General features: G+C 36.0%; 1 protein-coding gene and 1 non-coding gene across 6 annotated transcripts in view; one reads left to right on the top strand and one right to left on the bottom strand.

Annotated features, from left to right (window-relative positions):
• Positions 1-25,772, top strand: part of NEO1 (neogenin 1) — a 250,724-nt gene that overhangs the window by 162,825 nt on the left and 62,127 nt on the right. For 3 of the 5 annotated variants that reach the window (XM_059912797.1, XM_059912800.1, XM_059912796.1), the window contains exon 8: positions 23,988-24,207. In XM_059912797.1, the coding sequence (XP_059768780.1) occupies positions 23,988-24,207 (220 nt within the window). The remainder of the gene's footprint in view (positions 1-23,987; positions 24,208-25,772) is intronic. The other 2 variants (XM_059912801.1, XM_059912799.1) reach the window with 1 other exon arrangement.
• On the bottom strand, positions 17,903-18,009 carry LOC132361842 (U6 spliceosomal RNA). Its single transcript, XR_009502108.1, has one exon. It is a non-coding gene; the product is annotated as a U6 spliceosomal RNA (small nuclear RNA).

Genomic DNA, 25,772 nt, shown 5'->3' with positions numbered 1-25,772 from the left:
TCCTCTGGCATTTCAATTAGCCATATGTTATACTTTTTGATACTACCTTACAGTTTCTGGATTTTTTGTTTGTTTGTTTTGGTTTTTTCTCTTTTCATTTCAGTTTGGGAAGTTTTCTTCGACCTATCTTCAAGTTGACTGGTTCTTTCCTCAACCATATCAAGTCTACTGATGGGCCTGTTGAAGGCATTCTTTTCTGTTACTGTTTTTTATTTGTAGCATTTCCTTTTGATTCTTAGAGTTCTATCTATCTGCCTAGAGTTCTCTGTCTATCTGCGTATGTATCTGTTCTTTTATGTTATCTGCTTTATGCATTAGAGCCCTTAGTGTATTAGTCAACATTATTTCAAATTCCCTACCCAGTAATTCCAATATCTGTGTCTGTTGTTCTGAGGGTTGTTTTGTTTCTTCAGACTGTGGGTTTTTTCCTTGTCTTTTGGCATGTCTTGTAATTTCTTGCTGAAAGTTGGGCATTTTGTATCAGGTAATGGGAACTAAGGTGAATAGGCCTTTAGTGTGAGAATTTATGTTAATCTAGTTAGGAGTTGAGTTGTGTTTAATGTTTGTTGTAGCTACAGATAACACACTTCAAATTCCGAGGTGTACTTGGTTTTTTTTTTGGGCTTCTACTCTTGACTTTGAAACTTTCCTATTTTCTGTTCCTCAGAGAGAGCGTTTCTTGCAGTTCTTTCACCTATAATCCACTGTTAATACCTGAGCCTCATTTGTGTGATGTTATGCTGTGGAGAAGGAGGACCATTATTTTATAATCTTTTGGTTAAGTCTCAGGTTTTAAGTGGGCCTGTGTCTCATGGCTGTGACTTTCACAGGTGTTTCTCTAGTGGTATAGCTTTTTCCTCCTTGCTTCCTTCCCTGCCTATAGTGTTCCCAGTCTACATGGAAGCTCTGTCCCGTGTTGACTGTCGGTTGTTGTATTTCCCCCCTCTCCCCTTAGGTGAAATAGGAAAGCTAGAAGAAGTTGGAGGGGGTAGGACTTCCTTTCCTCCAACTGGAATAAAGCTTTCAGAATTGTTCTCCAGCAAAATCTTTTCCTCTGGAAAGTAGGCTTTTGTTATGGAAAAGGCTCTCAGCATGTTTCACAATGGTTGGTTACTCCTTCACAGCCCCTGCCTGAGACAGGAGGGGATCTTTTTTTCATCCTCCTGGTGAGAACCTGGTAGAGTTCCTATAGGGAAAGCCCATAAAAATACTAAGACTGTGGCCCTTAGGAATTTCTTATTCTGACACTAGTCTCCTCTCAACCTCCAGCAGTTCATCAGAATTACCGTTTAAGTGTTCCTACCAGTTTATGGCTCCAGTGGCTTCTGATTCTTGTAAGCAGATCTTGGTTGCTGTATGTCATTGGATGCACCTGTCTCACCAGATTTGGGGGCAGCAGTTTGCCTTGTAATCTCGGAAAATCCAAGAAAAGTCATTCATTGTAAGTTTCCCCAGCTTTTTCGTGTTGTAAGGACAGGAATGATGACTTTCAAGCTCTTTACATGCCAGAACCAAAACCAGACATCTCTCCTGCATTTATTTTTATTTTCTAAGATATCTAAAAGTTCTTAAAATAATGACTTATTCTTGTTTTATGGTATTCAAATCTTTAACATCTTTTGAAGTTTTCTCCTGTTTCCTGATTTATTCTGTTCCCTTGATTATTACTTCTTGAGTTTTGTAAACTTCTTTTATTGTGTTATTTCCAGATGCTTTAGCTTTCTATACGTATTTATCTTTATCCTTGTCTGCCTGTTGTTGACCTATGTAGAGTCTATTCATAAAAGTTTCTCCCAAGTACTCTTTTTGGGGAAGGGGTTTTAACATTTTAGATCAAGGGTAAAACCAAGGCAATATGTGGCTTGGTATGAGCAGAAGAGAAAACATATCTGGCCAAGGTATTTCAAAGATAGTTTTTTACTTAATTACCCACGTGCTTTCTCATGTCTTTAATCTATGGAACATGTCTGGTCTTACTCTTTCATGCTCGTTTGAAAATTATTTTCTCCTCTGTGAGGTTTGGCTGTAGATTTTCTCTATTCTTTTGTTTTCACCAAACCACTTTATATCTTTTAAGAATTCCTCAACATTTTAATTTTAAGGATGGCATATTTTCTTATTCAAGTAGTTTTTTCTGTAATTTCAAGGGATTTTGGTTGGAAGGGAAGGTAGATATGTGTGTTCAGCTCAACTTGTTCCAATATCATTCACTTTCAATTAACAAAATAGGTCAATTATTACTACTGATAATAGTAAGTTAATATGAATTGAACACTTACTCTGTGCCAGGGAACATGCTAAATGCTTTTAATATATTATCTCTTTTAATCCTTACATCAACACAGTAAAGTGGACGTTGTTATTATTTGTATGTATACTTAAGAAAAATGAAGTTTAAAAACCACAGAATAACCTGCCTAGGATAACACATTTAATATATGTGTGAGAACCAGGATATGAGCCTAGCCTTTCTGACTGACAGATCCATTTAAACACTGGTAATTCTGTGGACGTATAGCTTCTACCCCACCAAGCTCAATTAAGTTCAGTTCCTTACTTACCTTATACTTTATCACTTAAGTTGCTTTGTTCATAAGATAAAATTCCCTCTAGCAGGACCAAATCCTGTATATTTTTTAAGATCCAGTTTTAAATGCCACCTCAGCTGCAGTGCTATTGACAATATTCCAGCAAAAATAGATCTTACTTTTTACCTCATTTTACATTTGTTTGATCTCCTTCCTAGCACTGTCTACTTCCTACTTTATATATAATATAGTCATTTGATGCATACAATTTCTTCTCTACTAAACTGTAAGATCGCTGGGAAAAGGATTTGTGTCTTCTATCATTTGTGTCATTTATCTTTATGATTCCCAGCATTGCCTGATATGTACCATTTTGGTAAATATTATTAATAAATAATGTGTATTTATTCAGTTCAATTTGTGTCTTTAATTTATAAATGGATCCTTTCAAATCAATTTCTACATCAGGGTTGTTGACTTATAAGTATTTGTGTGGATTTTATTTAATATGAGTAGGGATCATGAGCATATCCACTTTAATCCTGCTGTTGGGATTAATATTTATGAATATTCGGGAAATGACAAATAGTTTTAGAATTAATTAGAGGCTCCTCATTATACCGGTATGGATAAAGGTATCTGAATTTGCGTAAATATATAAAGGAGATTCAAGATATTTGGAAGTTGTTTGCATGTGAAATAAACCTTTTGATTTCTGCTTCTAGAAGTTAAATAATATGAATCATAATATGGAACATGATTCATAGATCAAAAGTAGGCATCAAATAAATCAGTCTCTGTCACAATAAACCCAGAAGGAGAATAGTATATATTTGTCAATTCTTAAATTCATGTCACAATTTCACAAAGCAATTTGATTATAAAGTATCTTTTTAATAGTACATAACAATCAGATTTGTGCCATTTCAAACAAGTGATGTGTTAAGCATAGAATCCTTGAGATTTATTGGGAAGACCATTTTTTACTGTTTCAGAAATTCATAGAATTTTAGAGTTACAAATTTTACCTATACAGTGATTGTTTTTACAGTCACCCTTAACTATTTTCCAGTGATAGGGAATTCTTTCTCACAAGACATCCGTCCCATTCTACTGTTGAATAGAATTTTATGTTTAAAAAATTATTCCTTACTTTCAACTAAAATCTGCCTCTATTTTCTAAAGCTGTACTTTGAACCTTTAGAATCTATAAAAATCTTAAGATTCTTAACACTAACTCCCACGTGGGGGCATCCAGCAGAATGGGATAGGGCAATAGGTAGCGGAGCTACAGCTATTTCTTTATGAGTCTCTTGAAAGCAGGTGTTTATAAATCAGATTGTGACAGTACAAGAGGATGCTGAGCCTAAATCACCACCGTGGTGTAGCATTACTCCTTTGCTTTAGCTTTCTTTAATTCAATATTATTATATTTTAAATTTGAAAATAACAATGAATTGTATTAGTTTGAGAAGGGGGGAGAAATCTTTTTCTTATGCTTCTCACTAATGAGCTTTCATGAAATATGCCTAATCTGTTGAGAGATACCATTGGGAACAACCAGTATACAGCCTTGAACTCATTATAACTGCCACATATTTTTCAATGACTCCTTTATGTGACAGATTACTCTCAGGAGCAAATAATTTGCAGCTCTTTTCACATTGTGTTAGTGTTTTTATTTTTAATAAAGTGTTGTGATTAATAGTCTCATATAATTGTCATTTCCCCATTGCGTGTAAATGCTTCATTTGGATGTTTTTAATCTGAAGGAACAGATTGTTTTTTTATTGGACTCTCGTTGTTTTTCTATGCTTTCAAGATTTTTTGATTGCTTTGTTTGAGGTATCTACAGTGGGGGAAAATGAACTTCTCTGTTAGAATTGTGAAGTAGGACCCAGTAGAGAAATTTTAAGGATGAACACTGTGATACTTGAACATTCATACATATATTTTTATGATAATTTCAGAATGGGACAAGCACTTATGGCAATTTTGATTGACTTTCCAACGGCAATTATAAAAATAGCTTATCTCTTTGGCCCAATGGTACTATGGTGACATTACCTTATAGTTACTATCTGAAATGCCAGGATGCTTTCACTGTCATTTTTTTTTTTAATTTTTTTTGGAGACCAGACTTAATGTATAAGGTAAGACAAGAGGCGGAAGAAAAAGAATTATTGAAAAATTCAGAAATTATGAACTGCATTTTTACAAGAATCCAGTGCCTCATGCATCATTAGGACAGCTGTTTGTTGGTTTTGCTCTTGAGGTGGTGATACTTTTCATCCTGGTCACTCCTTCATCCACTCCCAGGAACCTGACTGGGATGAGAAGTATTTCCTGTAGCCATAGAACAATTTTCCTTTTGTTCAGGAATCCAGAGTGCAGGTTGGGCTTCATTAGCACAACCTTTGAGTACTTCATTAACCCTATCCTGGGCCAACTACTGTGCTTATGGTGTAATGGAGTTGGAATTCTAGAACGTTATATGAATTCAAAACTACTTACTAATAAGAAAGCTTGAAGACCTATCTTGTGAAATTGAGTGTTGAATACATGTAACTTTTATTTGATAAAGCAAAGAAGTTGGGTGAAACTTTTACCAATTAGAGAAAAATAATTTGAGATTAATTTGCAAGTTGAATAGCATATGTTTACTTATATACACACAAAACATCATTTTGGCTTTTTTTGGCTAATAAGAGAATTACTTAGATTAGAATGTTAGGGGAAACTGCCTAGCTTTCTGTAGTTAAAAGTTTTTATTTTCACGTAAATTAAATAAGTCCTCTTTAGAAATTCAGCTTCAGAAGTTTTCTTTATGATGTAAACGTATATTTTAAAGTCCTTCATATCCCCACAATTACATATTTTTGTTCTTAAGTGTTTCCTTAGTTTTTATTTATTCAGTCACTGAGCAAATATTTATTGAATGTGTAGTAGATATTAGTTCCTGCAAAGGAAACAAATGAATACAACAATTAATGTAAAAATACATAAATGTTTCCTATAATGATCAGAGCTTAGAAATGCTTTTAATACAATGGGTTTTTTTAATTACAATTCTTTGTAAGGGTATTATTTTAATATTTTAAAAGTACTTGGAAGTTATACTTTTCTGAGTATGCATTCCAGAGTAACCAGTATTGGACTGGCCCTCCTCATGTAAACTACTAGAAAATTGGACAAAATAAATGAAATAAATGTTTCTAGACATTTGAAAATATGCAGGACCATAATCCTTAAGAGATGACCCCCAGCTTTCTTCCTGGAAGCACTTTCCAGACTGGAGTACAGGGTTGGGAGAGGGGAGCAGGCAGCTTAGCAGTCTCAGTGAGCTAAGGAGACAGAGAACAGAGTTTAGGGCTAGAAAGGTAGTGGAATTTGTGGGGCAGGCTGCTGGAGAGAAGAAAGATGTGCAAAGAAGCTCAAGAAAACTGTATAGGGTTCCCCTTGGGTCTTTTACTAAATACTAAGCTGCACATAAACAGAGCAAAACTCTCCACAGTCCAGACAAAGAACACCTACTAAGGAAAGAACAGCTGCTGGAAAGCTGAAAAATTACTGGAGCATACACAGAGGTGAGAAATATTCACATTCTGTTCAACTAGAGTAGAGAGAGGTCTCATAAAACACACCAGGTATTCAGCAGATACTATAGAAAGGCTGTATTTTAAGAATAGGGCTAATACAGCTCTAGGTTCAAGGCTACTGTAGAACCATCCTAACAGTTTAAAACGCACCTTGAAAGGAACAAGTTGGGTTAACTGCCTGCCAGAACAAAGTTCAACACTCTACTTAAGAAAATGACAGAAGTCAAACAACCAACAGGTAGCATACACAATGTCTAGCATATAATCAAAATTAGTGGCCAAAAAGAAAAGGAAAATGAAATGTGAACCACAATCTGGAGAAAAGTCAGTCAGTAGAAAACAAACCCAGAAATGGAAGGCATGATGAACTTAGCAGACAAGGAATTTTAAAGCAGCTATTATAAATGTGTTCAAAGATATAAAGGAAAATATGAACATAGTGAGGAAACAAATGGTAGTTCAGTAAAGAAATGGAAATGTAAAAAAGAACTAAATGGAAATTCTAGTATGGAAAAATATGATATCTGAAATAACCCTTGGAGGAGCAGAAGTTTGCCAGAATTAAGGAAAAGCAATGATGCTAACAAATATAAATTTCTCTTTTCAACTATCTTGTTGAACTGTGCCTAAAGGTTCATGTAAGTTAATGCTAATATAATCACTATTAACACAGCTCTACACAGAACATTCTTTTCATATAGCTCTGTACAAGCAGTATATAATTAATTTTAAATAATTACATAATTGCAGTATAGGATAGTGAAATTCTTCTTAGTACCACATATGAGAAATCATATGGCTTTTAGGTTACTGCTGGCTCTGTAGATTTCATCAGTGTGATATGGATGCCAGGAAGCTTTCTTAATTTTTATTACAAGAACAAAAATGATAGTATCTTTGTATATGTTTTGGCAACTTTGTTTTGAGAGTTTATAAAAAGGTTCTGGAACCATATTATAAAGGGAACAGAAGAAAAAACTGGGGAAATTTGATCAAATAAGAGAACTACCCCCAAATACTTGTCAAAGTAGTCTTTGGAAATTCATTCATATTTGAAAGTATTATATTTTAAAAAGTGTTGAAAGCTTTGTTTATATAAATGGGCCTTTTTTAAAACTTTATTTTGAAGTAACTTTAGAATTACAAAAATGTTACAAAGATTGTGCAGAGTTCTTATAATATAGTCTTCACCAACTTCATCTAATGTTAACATCTTATATAACTGTGATACTGTAACATCTTGTATAACTTTGATACTGTAAACAAAACTAAGAAATTGACATCGGTTAACTATTAACCAAACTACAAAGTTTGTTCTGATTTCACCAGTTCTTCCACTAATGCCCTTTTTCTGTTCCAAATCCACTTTTGGATTGCATATTACATTTAGTTGTCACATCTCCTTGGTCTCCTTCAGTCTGCAAATGGTCTTCAGTCTTTCCTCGTCTGTCCTACCCTTGACACTTTCAAAAAGTATTGGTCAGGTATTTTGTATAATGTTCTCAGTTTGCATTTGTCTGGTGTTTTCTCATGATTACATTAAGGTATGGACTTTTTTGGGGACAAATACTACAGAATTGATGTGCCCTTTTCAATACATCCAAATCAGGGGTACATGATATCAATATGTCTTATTATTTGGTAATGTCAACTTGATCATGTGGTTATGGTGGTTTCTGCCAGATTTCTCCATTGGGAAGTTATAATTTTTCTCTTTGTAATTAATAAATATTTTAGATGTTACACCTTGAGATTGTGTAAATACCCTGTTTTCCATTTTGGGGGTAAAGCTTTTTAACTGCTGAGCTTTATTATAGAATAATTGGGTAGCCAATTTTTTTCTATAACTGTTGCTGGGACCTCACTGGATAGCAGTATTTCTGAGTCTTCTCTGCTTCTGCTCAGTTTATTCAGAGAGGGACGCTTCAGTCTTCTACCTAGTGATAGTAAGCCTACCTGGTTGCCAACCTACTGGAACCTGTTGAGGAGGGAGATAGGCAGTTCCATGTTTTTAGTATGTGGTCTTAATCCCTCTGATGGTCTCCTCTGAGCCCACAGCCTCTCTGATTTAGTTTCTCCTGAGTGTAAACCTCCCATCTTCAGGGGTGAATTGGAAATTTAAAAGCTCTTAAGTCCTCTACCCCCACATCATCCCTGTCTCCTGAAGTGCTGCCAGTTCCTCAAGGTCGGTTGGTTTGAGTCTCGTCAGTGTGTCCCTCTGGAGGCACTTAGATTGACTTTGCTCCGTTAATTAATTTACTTCTCTTCTCTCTCCCTTCTTTTTTCATATATTTTGGGTTGGGATTACAGATATCACTCAGTTTCGTCCAAAATGGAGTTTGTGTTCCTCTTTCTTGTCCTATTTGTTGTCTGGGGTATTTTAATAAAGTGGTGGACCCAGAAATGTATTTGGCCCTTTGTCCTAAAACTGAAGCCAAAATAACCTTCATCTCTCAGCTTTCACATTTACAAACCTTTGGCTTGACATTTTCGCTTTTAGGAATTTGTCTTACAGAAATGTGTATACCTGTACACAAAGATACATGTATAGGAAAGTTTAAGAAACATTGCCCATAGGAGCCTTAATTAATTAATTAAACAGCATAAATGTAAGCAACATAAAGAAATGATGAATAAAATTGTGATGTATTTGTATTTTAGAATAATATGCAGCAATTGAGAATATTCAGGTCTGTTTATATATACTAATGGGAAGCTCTTAGAGATACATTATATCATACAGCAGTTTGGAAAGCAACATGTTTGGTATAATTTCATTCTCATACTTATGTGTATGTATAAGTGTATCATGAAAAGGAAAATATTTGGAAGAACATGCACCAGACTTTTAACAGTGGTATTTTGGAGATGATGAAAAGTGAAACTTTGATTCTTATACTTTGTATATTTATGTAATGTATAAATAACTTTTATAACAAGCTTATTATCGCATTTTGATTTTTAAATTAAAAAATATGAAATAGATTATCTACCGAAGCAGTTGAACAATGACTGGAGGTTTTCAGGCAGGGGCTCTTGTAAAGGATCTCTCTGCTAGGTACCAGCTCACGTATCATTTAGTGTAGTATTATTCAGTATTGCTCAAACTGGATTACTGTTTGGGGGAAAAGGGATTTCATGATCAAATAAGAATGAGAAATGCTAGGTTAACAAACTGAACCGGTTTTTCTCCTACAAAATTGCTGTGAGTCTTCAACATGCTGATAAGCATGGCCAATCTCCACAATCTTCCAAATATGATTGTTTCTGCAAAGAAATACTCTGTGGAACCGTACTTGTGTTCACATCGCTGTTATGTTTAGAGCAATAAGCACCATGTAAATCTGACTCAGTTCTGAACACTGAATTCTGAATAATGCTGCTGTGGATGTTCTTGGGGAATACAAAGTAATTCCTTTACACAAGGAAATGTGGAGGCAGCAAAAGAGACATTTTCCCCAAGATACTTTCTTAACTTCTGAAGGAGTTGAGAAGATTTTGAAAGAAGTTCTAAAACTAATCTGTCTTCAAAGAAAGATTATGAAAAAGAAACAAATTTTTAAAACAAATCTTGAAAATTTCAAAGCAGAGTTTCAAAAGAAAACTTAAATGTGCCTGCTCACAGCTCACTTGGCTGGTATGAGTGGGTGTCAAATTAGGATAACTGGATCCACTTAACCGAGAGCAACGTGCCCAGCACAGAATTTAATGATCTCTACCTAGAAACTGTTTTAAGTGCATAGATCTATTGGTTAAGCTCATAATTATAATGTACTAGAAGTGACACTTTGTCACAAATCTAATGTATCATTAAACTGGAGCCATCAACCACAATATAGCTGGATTTTGAAAGTGATTTCTCAGAAAAATGAAGAGTAGCTCTGATGATTAATTCAAGTAACAAAAAGCTAGATCAGGAGAAACAAAATCCTTCAGGATCTCACATAGATCACTTCAGTTAGTTCCACTTAAGAGCTGATTGAGATCATTAGGTATCAGTGAAAGTGCCAGCGTGAAGCTACTGCCAAGCGTTTGAGCAGCAGGTCAAAGCTAACAGCATTTTTGATGTTCAAATTTTCAAGGTATAATACCTTTTCTCAAACAAATTTCCCAGTTGTCTTTGACTCGAGTCAGATTTACATGTTGTTCATCGCTCTAAACCTAATGGTGGTGTGAACATAGGTACAGACCTGGAAAGTCCATTCTTGTTCAGTAACCAGGCAAACGTAGAGCACAGCATGTCCTGGAAATGAGACTGGAAAGCTGGATGGGACCAATCTGTAGAGGACCTTGAACACTGTGCTGAGGTGTTTGGACTTTATTCTGTAGGTAGTTTGGGGGAGTGATGTGATCATCAGATCTTTTTTTTTTTTTTTTTAGCATGTTTTATGTTTATTAAGCAAATATTATACAAGTGAAACATGAGCATATTGTCATAGAAAGAAATCAAACAATTAAGTACAGCAAAACCAAGAAATCCCCCTTTCCATATCTCTTGAACTCTTCTTCTTAAAGATAACCACCGCCAAGGGTTGAGTGTTCATTGTTTTCCCCCACTGAGGCATTTACATATGTGTGTATTTATGTCTTCGGTGTCATGTGGGAAAATCTACCTGTGAGATAATATTATCCATGCTGCTCTGGAACTTCCTTTTTCACTTAAGCAAATGAGTTGATGGTAAATCTAGTGTTGACATGTGGATCTAACTCAGCCAATTTTACAGCTTCACCGTGTTCCTTGGGAAGGTAGCCTTTTAAATTACTTAACCACGTCTCTGTTGATGGACATTTAGGATGTTAGCAACTTTGCTGTTATCAACAACATGGAAATTGATCATCTCTGCATCTTTGGGCACAAGTGCAAGTATTTCTTTAGCATAAATTCCTGGAAGGATATATCATTTCTAGTTTGATAGAGGGTGGCAACTCACCTTCCTAAAAGTCAACACCAATATACTTTTCACATTACTCTTTTAGATTTTTTTTTTTTTTTGCTTATTCTTGAAAATCTTTTCTATCATCAGTGTTTTTACTCTGGCAATTGGATGAGGCCACCCAGCAATATATCTCATGCTTTCACTGCTCCCCAGTAATTTCTATTACTTACTGATCAGAAAAGTCAAAAGATAAAGCTGCCTCCTCAGTTTTCATCTCTCCAGACTTGGGAGTATTAGTAAAATTTCTCAGGTTTATGTCTCTTCACCAGAATGGTTTCTAGGGATTGAAACAGACATAGGAGCAGTCAAGTTTATCCCCAGCTCTGCTCAAATTGAATTAGGTCTCCTCTCTTTTTCTTTCCTTCCTCCCTCCCTCCCTCCCTTCCTTCCTTCCTTCCTTCCTTCCTTCCTTCCTTCCTTCCTTCCTTCCTTCCTGATACGTTTTGTAATGGGAGAGAGGTAGCTTGTTTCTTAATTTTTACTCATTTCTTTAGGTATTGGCAAAGAGATTTTCTGTGAAGAAATTTCAATCTTAAGGCAGAAGTCGAGTTGATTCTTTTCTGTGAATGCAATGGTCTTCTTGATCATCACTGACAATATTTATTTTACTTATTGAAAAGTGTTTTTTGCTGTTTTTGTTTCTTCTTTTTGCAATTTTACCTGTGGATATTGTTCCTTCTTTTAATGCAATTAAGTATCGATCTTTCCTGGTGGTTCAAAGCAGGTTAACCAAATGTTATTACTGATGTCTGACTATTTTCTAACCTACAAAAACAGCGAATTCATATTTTGCAAGGCTTGTAAGACCCTCTGTTTCTCTGCCTATGCTTTTCTGTGTAGTTTGGTCAACGATAGGGTTACCGGGTGGGGTGGGCTGGCGCCTTGTGAACCAGAACCTCTGAGGGCTTCCCACTGCTGGGCCACACTGCAAGCAGTGTGGGGGGGAGGGGCAGAGGGAGGAGGTTGAGCACTGCTTCCCACTTCATCACCCTGAGGAGTTACTCCTCCACTTTTTATACCCACCTGTTGACTATGGCATTGGGACTACACGGGACCACGCTCATCTCTGCGACAGCGTCTCCTACAGCAGGGGTCCCCAACCCCTGGGCCGTGCAAGTGAAGCTTCATCTGCCGCTCCCCATCGCTCACATTACCGCCTGAACCATCTCCTCCCAACCACCCCCCCCCCCGCCCCGATCTGTGGAAAAATTGTCTTCCACAAAACCGGTCCCTGGTGCCAAAAAGGTTGGGGACCGCTGCCCTACAGCATGTTGGGTAGCACTTGGCTCCCTATATCTGCTCTATTCTTCTGTCTTGCTTTCATGCATTCTGCAACATTTCTGATCTACTTGTTATACCTGTTACACTTTTTCCTTTATTTTCCTCCCCATAAGGTAATGAGCATGCTCACTTTACTATATTGATCTAAATTCTCATGAATGATTTTAAGGAATAATTACTGACTCAAGAAATAGTAGAAAATCTAAATATAACAACCAGGATTTTTTAGAATTGTTGATGAATATCCTTCCGCATTAGGACTCCAGATCTGAATTGCTTTATGGATAATTTTTATATTACTCTCATATTAATTATTTATACTCTTGCACAGCACAGAAAAAATATAGAATTTCTCGTGTCCTTTTAGAAAGCCAGCTTAATCATAATAGAAACACCTGACCTGGCCTTTTGAATGAATATAGATACAAGCGTCCCAAATAAAATCTTAGCAAAACACATACAATGGCAAAATAAAATAATGATAACAATACATTACCAAGGAGGTGAATATGAGTACACTTCAACATTAACACAAATTGATGTAACATAAAATATTACATCACAGAAAACAAACCAAAAAAATAGGTATCTCAGTATCTGTAAAAGGCCTTAAACAAAATCTCATTTATAACTAAAGTGTATTTTTTTTCTTTTTTTTTTTTTAACATCTCTATTGGATTATAATTGCTTTACAATGGTGTGTTAGTTTCTGCTTTATAACAAAGTGAATCAGTTATACATATACATATGTTCCCATATCTCTTCCCTCTTGCGTCTCCCTCCCTCCCACCCTCCCTATCCCACCCCTCTAGGTGATCACAAAGCACCGAGCTAACCTCCCTGTGCTATGTGGCTGCTTCCCACTAGTTATCTATTTTACGTTTGGTAGTGTATATATGTCCATGCCACTCTCTCACTTTCTGACAGCTTACCCTTGCCCCTCCCCATATCCTCAAGTCCATTTTCTAGTAGGTCTGTGTCTTTATTCCCGTCTTGCCCCTAGGTTCTTCATGAACTTTGTTTTTTTTTCTCTTAGATTCCATATATATCTGTTACCATACAGTATTTGTTTTTCTCTTTCTGACTTACTTCACTCTGTATGACAGACTCTAGGTCCATCCACCTCACTACAAATAACTCAATTTCATTTATTTTTATGGCTGAGTAATATTCCATTGTATGTATGTGCCACATCTTCTTTATCCATTCATCTGTTGATGGACACTTAGGTTGCTTCCATGTCCTGACTATTGTAATAGAGCTGCAATGAACATTGTGGTACCTGACTCTTTTTGAATTATGGTTTTCTCAGGGTATATGCCCAGTAGTGGGATTGCTGGGTCATATGGTAGTTCTATTTTTAGTTTTTTAAGAAACCTCCATACTGTTCTCCATAGTGGCTGTATCAATTTACATTCCCACCAACAGTGCAAGAGGGTTCCCTTTTCTCCACACCCTCTCCAGCATATATTGTTTGTACATTTTTTGATGATGGCCATTCTGACTGGTGTGAGATGATATCTCATTGTAGTTTTGATTTGCATTTCTCTAATGATTAGTGATGTTAAGCATCCTTTCATGTGTTTGTTGGCAATCTGTATATCTTCTTTGGAGAAATGTCTATTTAGGTCTTCTGCCCATTTTTGGATTGGGTTGTTTGCTTTTTTGCTATTGAGCTGCATGAGCTGCTTGTAAATTTTGGAGATTAATCCTTTGTCATTTGCTTCATTTGCAAATATTTTCTCCCATTTTTAGGGTTGTCTTTTCCTCTTGTTTATGGTTTCCTTTGCTGTGCAAAAGCTTTTAAGTTTCATTAGGTCCCATTTGTTTATTTTTGTTTTTATTTCCATTTCTTTAGGAGACGGGTCAAAAAGGATCTTGCTGTGATTTATGTCATAGAGGGTCCTGCCTATGTTTTCCTCTAAGAGTTTTATAGTGTCTGGCCTTACATTTAGGTCTTTAATCCATTTTGAGTTTATTTTTATGTATGGTGTTAGGGAGTGTTCTAATTTCACTCTTTTACATGTAGCTGTCCAGTTTTCCCAGCACCACTTATTGAAGAGGCTCTCTTTTCTCCATTGTATATTCTTGCCTCCTTTGTCAAAGATAAGGTGACCATATATGAGTGCATTTATCTCTGGGCTTTCTATCCTGTTCCCTTGATCTATATTTCTGTTTTTGTGCCAGTACCATACTGTCTTGATTACTGTAGCTTTGTAGTATACTCTGAAGTCAGGGAGGCTGATTCCTCCAGCTCCGTTTTTCTTTCTCAAGATTGCTTTGGCTATTCGGGGTCTTTTGTGTTCCATACAGATTGTGAAATGTTTTGTTGTAGTTCTGTGAAAAATGCCAGTGGTATTTTGATAGGGATTGCATTGAATCTGTAGATTGCTTTGGGTAGTATAGTCATTTTCCTAATGTTGATTCTTCCAATCCAAGAACATGGTATATCTCTCCATCTATTTGTACCGTCTTTAATTTCTTTCATCAGTGTCTTATAATTTTCTGCATACAGGTCTTTTGTCTCCTTAGGTAAGTTTATTCCTAGATATTTTATTCTTTTTGTTGCAATGGTAAATGGGAGTGTTACCTTAGTTTCCCTTTCAGATTTTTCATCATTAGTGTATAGGAATGCAAGAGATTTCTGTGCATTAATTTTGTATCCTGCTACTTTACCAAATTCATTGATGAGCTCTAGTAGTTTTCTGGTAGCATATTTAGATTCTCTGTGTATAGTATCATGTCATCTGCAAACAGTGACAGCTTTACTTCTTCTTTTCCAATTGGATTCCTTTTATTTCTTTTTCTTCTCTGATTGCTGGGGCTAAAACTTCCAAAACTATGTTGAATAATAGTGGTGAGAGTGGGCAACCTTGTCTTGTTTCTGATCTTAGTGGAAATGGTTTCAGTTTTTCACCATTGAGAACGACGTTGGCTGTGGGTTTGTCATATATGGCCTTTACTATAATGAGGTAAGTTCCCTCTATGCCTACTTTCTGGAGGGTTTTTATCATAAATAGGTGTTGAATTTTGTCGAAAGCTTTCTCTGCATCTGTTGAGATGATCATATGGTTTTTCTCCTTCAATTTGTTAATATGGTGTATCACATTGATTGATTTGCATACATTGAAGAATCCTTGCATTCCCGGGATAAACCCCACTTGATCATGGTGTATGATCCTTTTAATGTGCTGTTGGATTCTGTTTGCTAGTATTCTGTTGAGGATTTTTGCATCTATGTTCATCAGTGATATTGGCCTATAGTTTTCTTTCTTTGTGACATCTTTGTTTGGCTTTGGTATCCGGGTGATGTTGGCCTCGTAGAATGAGTTTGGGAGTGTCCCTCACTCTTGCTATATTTTGGAAGAGTTTGAGAAGGATAGGTGTTAGCTCTTCTCTAAATGTTTAATAGAATTCGCCTGTGAAGCCATCTGGTCCTGGGCTTTTGTTTGATGGAAGATTTTTAGTCACAGTTTGAATTTCAGTGCTTGTGATTGGTCTGTTCATATATTCTATTTCTTCCTGGTTCAGTCTCGGAAGGTTGTGCATTTCTAAGAATTTCTCCATTTCTTCCAGGTTGTCCATTTTATTGGCATATAGTTGCTTGTAGTAATCTCTCATGATCCTTTGTATTTCTGCAGTGTCAGTTGTTACTTCCCCTTTTTCATTTCTAATTCTATTGATTTGAGTCTTCTCCCTTTTTTTCTTGATGAGTCTGGCTAATGGTTTATCAATTTTATCTTCTCAAAGAACCAACTTTTAGTTTTATTGATTTTTGCTATCATTTCCTTCATTTCTTTTTCATATATTTCTGATCTGATCTTTATGATTTCTTTCCTTCTGCTAACTTTGGAGTCCTTTTCTTCTTTCTCTAATTGCTTTAGGTGTAAGGTTAGGTTGTTTATTTGAGATGTTTCTTGTTTCTTAAGGTAGGATTGTATTGCTATAAACTTCCCTCTTAGAACTGCTTTAGCTGCATCCCATAGGTTTTGGGTCGTTGTGTTTTCATTGTCATTTGTTTCTAGGTATTTTTTTATTTCCTCTTTGATTTCTTCAGTGATCTCTTGGTTATTAAGTAGTGTGTTGTTTAGCCTCCATGTGTTTATATTTTTTACAGATTTTTTCCTGTAATTGATATCTAGTCTCATAGTGTTGTGGTCGGAAAAGATACTTGATATGATTTCAATTTTCTTAAATTTACCAAGGCTTGATTTGTGACCCAAGATATGATCTATCCTGGAGAATGTTCCATGAGCACTTGAGAAGAAAGTGTATTCTGTTGTTTTTGGGTGGAATGTCCTATAAATATCAAGTCCATCTTGTTTAATGTATCATTTAAAGCTTGTGTTTCCTTATTTATTTTCATTTTGGATGATCTGTCCATTGGTGAAAGTAGGGTGTTAAAGTCCCCTGCTATGATTGTGTTACTGTTGATTTCCCCTTTATGGCTGTTAGTATTCACCTTATGTATTGAGGTGCTCCTATGTTGGGTGCATAAATATTTACAATTGTTATATCTTCTTCTTGGATCAATCCCTTGATCATTATGTAGTGTCCTTCTTTGTCTCTTGTAATAGTCTTTGTTTTAAAGTCTATTTTGTCTGATATGAGAATTGCTACTCCAGCTTTCTTTTGATTTCCATTTGCATGGAATATCTTTTTCCATCCCCTCACTTTCAGTCTGTATGTGTCCCTAGGTCTGAAGTGGGTCTCTTGTAGACAGCATATATACGGGTCTTGTTTTTGTATCCATTCAGCCAGTCTGTGTCTTTTGGTTGGAGCATTTAATCCATTTACATTTAAGGTAATTATCAATATGTATGTTCCTATTACCGTTTTCTTAATTGTTTTGGGTTTGTTATTGTAGGTGTTTTCCTTCTCTTGTGTTTCCTGCCTAGAGAAGTTCCTTTAGCATATGTTGTGAAGCTGGTTTGGTGGTGCTGAATTCTCTTAGCTTTTGCTTGTCTGTAAAGGTTTTAATTTCTCCGTCAAATCTGAATGAGATCCTTGCTGGGTAGAGTAATCTTGGTTGTAGGTTTTTCTCCTTCATCACTTTAAATATGTTCTCCCAATCCCTTCTGGCTTGCAGAGTTTCTGCTGAAAGATCAGCTGTTAACCTTACGGGGATTCCCTTGTATGTTTTTTGTTGTTTTTCCCTTGCTGCTTTTAATATTTTTTCTTTGTATTTAATTTTTGATAGTTTGATTAATATGTGTCTTGGCGTGTTTCTCCTTGGATTTATCCTGTATGGGAATCTCTGTGCTTCCTGGACTTGATTAACTATTTCCTTTCCCATATTTGGGAAGTTTTCAACTATAATCTCTTCAAATATTTTCTCAGTCCCTTTCCTTTTGTCTTCTTCTTCTGGGACCCCTATAATTCGAATGTTGGTGCATTTAATGTTGTCCCAGAGGTCTCTGAGACCGTCCTCAATTCTTTTCATTCTTTTTTCTTTATTCTGCTCTGCAGTAGTTATTTCCACTATTTTATCTTTCAGGTCACTTATCCATTCTTCTGCCTCAGTTATTCTGCTATTGATCCCTTCTAGAGAATTTTTAAAAATATGGAACCCTTCACGAAATTGTGTGTCATCCTTGTGCAGGGAGCATGCTAATCTTCTCTGTATCGTTCCAATTTTAGTATATGTGCTGCCAAAGTGAGCACATCATCAGATCTTTTATTTTCACAAATGAACTCTGGTGGCAGAAGGAAAAGCAACCAGCCTAATTCTTAATATAATCAGACCTTTTTTTTTTTTTTTTAAGTAACAGATTTTTACTACATTTGGCCTAGATATCTGTATAGTTCACTTATGCTTTAGGATCCTTGATAATCAGTTGGCATACCTGTGAAACCTTTGAGTAGTTTCTGGACATTTTAATTTTGTGATGACTTCAGATAGGTTGATTTTAAGCTCAGGTGCTTTGAGCAACAGAAAGGTCCTAGGACTCAGTAACTATTGCTATTTTACACTAGAAAAAAAATATTGTTTAGTTGTTGCAACTAGTCAGTCTAAGCCATTTCATTCTTTTCAACAGTATTATTGAAGTATGATATGTAAAACTCTCTACAGATAACATCATTTTGTATACAGAAAATCATGAAGAATCCATGAGTAAACTATTAGAACTAATAAATAAGCTTAGCAAGTCAGTATCAGTATACATAAATTATTTGTATTTATATATACTTGCAGGAATAATCTGAGATTGAAATTAAGAAAACAATTTAATGTATAATAGCATCAAAAAGAATAAAATACTTAATAAATTTAACAAAAGAAGTTCACAACTTACGCTCAGAAAACTATAAAACATTTTTTAAAGAAATTAAAGATGTAAGTAATAAATGGAGACAATTCGTGTTCATCAATTGAAAGAATTAATACATTTCCAACAATGTATGAGGATTCCAGTTTTTCCAACACTAAGTACTGTGTACCTTTTTTGTTTGTAACCATTGTAGTGGGTGTGTAGTAGTATCTTTTTTTTTTAAATTAATTTATTAATTTTTGGCTGTGTTTGGTCTTCGTTGCAGTGCGTGGGCTTCTTATCACGGTTGCTTCTCTTGTTGCGGAGCACGGGCTCTAGGCGCACAGGCTTCAGTAGTTGTGGCTTGTGGGCTCAGTAGTTGTGGCTCATGGGCTCTAGAGCACAGGCTCAGTAGTTGTGGCACAAGGACTTCGTTGCTCCACGGCATGTGGTATCTTCCTGGACCAGGGATCTAACCCGTGTCCCCTGCATTAGCAGGTGGATTCTTAACCATTGCACCATCAGGGAAGTCCCTGTAGTAGTGTCTTATTGTGATTTTAATTCACGTTTTCCTAATGACATTGATGTTGAGCACATTTTCACATGTTTATTAGCCATTTGTATGTTCTTTTTGGTGAAATGACTTTTCAAGTCTTTTGCCCATTTTTAAATTGGCTTGTTTTCTTACTAATTTATAAAAGCTCATTATATATTCTGATCCTGAATATATATTCTGAATTATATGTTCAAGTCCTGCATCAGATACACGCTTTGGAAACATTTTCTGCCAGTCTCTGGCTTATCATTTACTTAGTTGTGTTTTCCTTAATGTGCTGAAGTTTTTATTTTTAATAAAATATAACTTATCTGTTTTTTTTCTTCTGTATCTTGTGCTTTTGTTATCATGTCTTAGAATACTTTTCTAACCCAAGACACAAAGACTTTCCCCTGTATATTTTTTCAGAAGTTTTAGTTCTTCTATTAAGTCTAGGAGCTGTTTTGAGTTAATCTTTGTATGTGGTGTTAAGTAAGGATCTAAGTTCATTGCTTTGCATGGGGTTATGTAGTTGTACCAGCACCAGTTGTTGAAAAGACTGTTCTTACCACATTGAAACTTCTAGACACCTTAGCTGAGAATCAGTTGACCACAAATATAGGGGCATACTTCTGGACTCTCGATTCTCTTTCACTGATCTATATGCCTATTCATATGCTGGACTGTCTCAATTACTAGAGCTTTATAGTAAGTTTTGAAATTGGGTAATCCAAGTCCTCCAACCATTTGCTTCTTTTTCAGAATAATTTTGGCTATTCTAGATCTTTTGCAGATCTTAATATTAAATTTTAGGGGCAGCTTATCATCTTAACAACATTAAGTCTTCTAATCCATGAACATTTATTTATTTAGATCTTTTCATTTAGATCTTTATTTATTTAGAGTTTAAAAAATTTCTCTCAGCAATGAGTTGTAGTTTTCAGGGTACAAATCTTACGCTTCTTCCATTAAATTTATTCTTAAATATTTTATTCTTTTTTGATGCTGTTGTAGTTGGAGTTGTTTTCTTAATTTTACTTTTGGATTGTTCATTCCTAGTATAGAGAAATAGAGTTGGTTTTTATATATTGACCTTGTATCCTGTGACGTTGCTAAACATATTTATTTGTTTTGGTAGCTTTTTTTTTTTTTTGCTAGATTCATTAGGGTTTTCTACTCAGTTAATTATTAATTACAAATAAAAACAGTATTACTTTTTCCTTTTTAATCTTTATTCAGTTTTTCTCTTTTTCTTGCCTTCTTGCACTGGCTTGGACCAGTACAATGCTTAATATAAGAAGCAGGAGCTAACGTCCTTATTTCCAACGTTGGGGAAAAAGCATTTATTCCTTCACCATTTAAGTATAATGTTCACCATAGGTTTTTTAGGTCGAGGAAGTTTACTTCTTTTCCTAATTTGTTGAGAGTTTTTATTATGAATAGGTGTTTGATTTTGTCAAATGCTTTTTCTGCATCTATTGAGATTATCAGGTTTTTGTCTGTTAATATATTACATTGGTTTTTGGATGTTAAACTAGTCTTGAATTCCTGATAAATTCTACTTGATCATGGTTTGTAATCCTCTTAATATGTTACCAAATATGGTTTGCTAATATTTTGTTAAAGATTTTTGTATCTATGATCACGAGGGTTGTTCTGTAGTTTTCTTTTCATGTGGTATCTTTGGCTTTTATATCAGAGTAATACTAGCCTCACAAAATGAGTTGGAAGTGTTTCTACTCTTTTTCTGAAAGAGTTGTGAAGGATTAGTATTAATTCTTCTTTTAAATATTTGATAGCATTCACCAGTGAAACCGTCTGGGCTTGGACTTTTCACTGTGGGAAGATTTTTATTTAAATTTTTCTATCTATTATAGTTCTGTCTAGATTTTGTATTTCTTCTTGAGTAGGTTTGGTAATTTTTGTCTTCCTGGGAACGTGTTTGTTTCCTTTAAGTTGTCTGATTTATTGGCATAAATTTGTTCATAATATTCCCTTATAATTTTTAATATCTGTGGGATTCATAACATTGTCCCCTCTTTTATTTTTTATTTTGGTAGCTTACATCTTCTCTTAATTTCTTACCCTTGTATTTTTTTAAGAATGTGGTTAAAATTTAATTTAATTTTTTCCAGCTTTATTGAGGTATAATTGACAAATAAATGGTAATATATTTAAAGTGTAGAACATAATGATTTGATACATATACATTGTGAAAGGATTCCAACAATTAAGTTAGTTAACACATCCATCACCTCACATGGTTACCTTTATTTGTGTGTGTGAAAAAGCTTAACCTGCTATATTAAGAAAAGAAAAAAAGCTTAAGGTCTACACTCTTCAGTAAGGTAGAACCTTAGGTAATTCATGTGAGACTTATCTTCTAGTAAAGGTATTTTAATTTCCCTCTAAGCACTGCTTTAACTGCATCCCTTCATTTTTAATATGTTGTATTTTCATTTCATTCAGTTAAAAATATTTTTTAAAAATTTTTCTTGCTATTTCTTCATTGACTCGGGTTATTTAGGACTGCGTTTTTTGATTTCCAAATATTTGAGGTTTTCACAGATTTCTTTGGATTCATATATTTTGGGGCTCTTTTGTTAGATGTATATGCATTTATAATTGGTATATTCAAAGAAATACATAAATCAATGATAACAGTTGGAGATTTCAATATCCTACTCTCAAAAACTGGTAAAACAATTAGAAAGAGTATAGAGGACTTAAGCAATCCTGTCAGTCAACTTGACCTAGCTGACATCGTAGACTCTCCACCCAACAACTACAAATACAGGTTTTTTCCAAGCACATATGGAACAATTGCCAGGATAGACTATATGCTGGGACAGAAAACAAGTTTCAGTACCTTTTAAAAGGCTGAAACCATACAAAGTATGTCTCCAAACACAACAGAATTAAATTATATATAGAGTGGCATGGACATATATACACGGCCAAATGTAAAATAGATAGCTAGTGGGAAGCAGCCACACAGCACAGGAAGATCAGCTTAGTGCTTTGTGACCACCTAGAGGGGTGGGATAGGGAAGGTGGGAGGGAGACGCAAGAGGGAGGAGATATGGGGATATATGTATATGTATAGCTGATTCACTTTGTTATAAAGCAGAAACTAACACACCATTGTAAATTATACTCCAATAAAGATGTTAAAAAAAAAAAAAAAGATATCCACAGCAGGTCCATTCTTTGTCTGGAGCTTGCTTTCCCTTGCTATGAAAGTGGTAAATCCCACAAGCTCAGGGTTTTTCTCCTGTAACACCTACTGCATGTGCAGGCATTCATCCTGGGCCCTTTGCATTGCCTTCACGGGACTTGGGGGCAAGGGGAATTGACAGAAACAAACAAGAGTCCTTGACTGCTCCCATAACCCTGAGTGGCACAACAAGGACTAAAAACTTCTATTGGCTAAATCCAGAGGCCTCTTAAGCTAGAAACCATGGCTGATTTTAACACTCCACCACTTCCTATTCCTAGGAAGGGTGATTTAGCCTTTTTAAATGTCAGTCTCCATATATAATATAGAGATACAATGATAGTACCTATTTCACAGAGTTGTAAGGATTGAATGAGTCCATGTAAAGAGCTAGAGTGCCATGTAGAAAGTGCTCAATAAATGGTAGCTGTCTAGAGACTTTACGTTGGTCTTCCTCTGCGTTTCCCTTGGAGAATTTATTCTCTGTGGCATATTTATTTAGACTGCCTCACTTTAAAAGATTCTCCTGTAATCATAGACATTTTCAGGAGGTTGTTGTCCTACCACTTCATTGAAAACGAGATCCAGAATTGTCATGCTTTCCTCTCTGCCCCTCTTCTAATATCCCCATTAAGGTTATGACAGAATTCTAATAAATTCCGTCAGTTGAAAATTGTGAGATTAAACGTATACTCCAAGGTGAAGGAGATTTTAGGTTAATATTAGGAATGGACTTCTAAAGTCAGAAGTGTCCAACAACAGAATGGGCTGACTCCGGGCATACAGACAGAGGCTTTCGACTTGCAGAGCTCTGATTTGCCACTGCTTCATCTGTCCCATCAAGTCCCTGAGGTCTGCAAGCCGTCGTAATCTATTACTGCAGTGAGGACTGTACCAAACAGATATGCTACCTAATAAGTATTATATTTGTGTGACTTTGGAATTTGTGATGCACAATTTTATACTGTTGTAGTCAAATGAATTGATAAGAGGAAATGAGCTATAACTTAGTGAATTGAGAAAGGTTATCAGACTTCCCTGGGTATTGCCAAATACAGTGAGCAAACTTTAATATTAGACTCCAGTTGAAGATCTGGGTCTTGAATCTCCTGCAGAGCTAAAGGCACACACAGCTCTGCAGTGAGGTCATGATAGTCTGGGGCCTATGTTGAGTGTAATTAGGCCCATCCATACTACACACATTATTCCATATTTTGATAAAGTGGGAAAAAAATATTGAGGTTTTATTATATATAAGACTTTTATGTGCAAAGTTCGACAGATGTTGCATGCTGCTTTCAGAATTAAAGAAAATTACTTGGGCACTGATGTGTCCTTCTGTGAAATGTTTTATTCTTAGCTGTCACACTCCCTGTCCCTTGCCCACAACCATTATAGTGACCAGAAAGTCTGCTTGCTCTGCAGTGATGTGCCTTGACTAGTGCCCATTAGTTTTCAGTAGTTACCCCTGGCCTGCATGTTAGCCTTCAGTTTAATGGCCTTTTTTATGTTCATTCATTTTATTTTATTTCCCATCGTGGTTTTGTTTATTTCTTTTTTGTTTTTTGTTTTTTCTGTTCTCTTTTTTAAAACCGTCGTGGTTTGCCCTTCATATTCCCCAATATTTGCACATGACAAGATGTTGCCATCCCAACATTACCTCCCACTTCACTGACCAGTGCCACTACTGACCATCTAGCACCAGCCACAACTGGACCACTGCCTTCAGCTCCTCGGGATGTCGTGGCCTCCCTGGTCTCTACCCGCTTCATCAAATTGACATGGCGGACACCTGCATCAGATCCTCACGGGGACAACCTTACCTACTCTGTCTTCTACACCAAGGAGGGGATTGCTAGGTAAGTGCCTGTACGTCTGGAGCCGGTTGGTTGCATCTTGTCCACCCAAAACCAGACGTCCCCACCCTGACTCTTTACTGTGTAGAATCTGTACCAACTTTCAGTCCAGGATATATGATCACCGAGATGACCTAGTTTTAGGTCATTAAAAGTAAATTCCTAAACAGAGTGAAGTCCTGGTATTCTTTCCTGCCTCTCTGGGATGACTTGGGGAGAGAGTTATTTAAGTTAGAAGTATTAAAATGTAACCAGGGCTACCAGTTTTTCATAAGATTCAGTCAAGCACAACCCATAGGCTATGTCTTTCTTAGAACTTTCAAATTCTAGAAATTAAGGTAGTTATTAAAGTAATCTTAATGAATATCTGTCTGCACCCTTACCTGGATGTGGGCTGCTGAGCTCTGGGGTGGGGTGGGGGTGGGGGTCTCCTTGATGACACAAGAGTACTTAGTGATTCATTTTCCTAAAACAGCATTTCATTAAATTTCTCTCCATCTCCACCTCTTTCAGGAACTCACGTTGCCTCTCCATTGCTTTTGGAGATTCTCCAGAATCACCAGGCTGCTTTACTCCACAGTCTACCTTTGTTTTATCTATCCAACCTTATTTTCCTTTAACCCCAGTTTAGCTCACTTTCTAATGAAACCAGTCTAATTCCTGTCACTATGCAGCCTTTTTTCCCAGTCTGTTCTCTTCAGTCACTTCCACCTTGAAAAAAGGGTTTTTCAACTAAAACTAAAATTCAGTTAATCTTTCTTGGCCCAGACTAAGCCCCATGAAGCCCTCATAAATCTTTCTCTACCTTTTTCAGCACATACAGCTTTTCTCTTGTATGTATGTGCCACTGATATTGGCACTTAATTAGGATAACACATGATCTAATACTACCATAGTTGTTACTCTTCTGTTATTTTATGTGTATTTGTATTGTTTTCCCAACCAGGGTATAAACTCTTTGGGAGGTACCATGCCACATGCTGACTGTGTACTCTGAGTATTGCTGAGTAGATTCCTTCATTGTGCTGTTACTTCACACCAAAATAAGAAAACTAAAATAATCTGTTTTGGTTACAGCCCTAACCCATGAAATAAAGCTTGTATTTCTACAAGGGTGCTTACATTTGATATATATTGTATTTAATACCAGACTGGCAAGTTTAGCAAGTATAGGCACCTTCGTCAAGTCAGTACCCCTTGGTTTAACACTCTTGAGACATCTGAGTGACATAATTTGAGTCAGATAGGTGGAGCTGCTCCCAGGGTAATAGAATGTTCATCCGAACACCGCACTGGATGTTTGGGGAGTTACAAAGATAAGGAAACAGAGAGCTAGTCCCAGAAAGGCAAGATATTACTACCAAACAGCACCTGTCTTAAAATGTTTCCAGTAGGCTTTTAGATCGCATTGCAAACATCATGGGATTTCACAGAAGGAAAAAAGCTTTTAGTAATTCCTCAGAAGCAAGCTTATGTGCATCACAAGGCCTTTGCCCTTGTTGTTCCTTCTACCAGAACTGCATTTCCCTCACAAATAACTGTCTGGCTTCTTGTCCGTCATCCTCAGA

This window comes from Balaenoptera ricei, chromosome 2 (genome assembly GCF_028023285.1).
Source record: "Balaenoptera ricei isolate mBalRic1 chromosome 2, mBalRic1.hap2, whole genome shotgun sequence".
NCBI classification, from domain to species: domain Eukaryota; kingdom Metazoa; phylum Chordata; class Mammalia; order Artiodactyla; family Balaenopteridae; genus Balaenoptera; species Balaenoptera ricei.
This window is presented reverse-complemented; position numbering and strand designations above follow the sequence as displayed.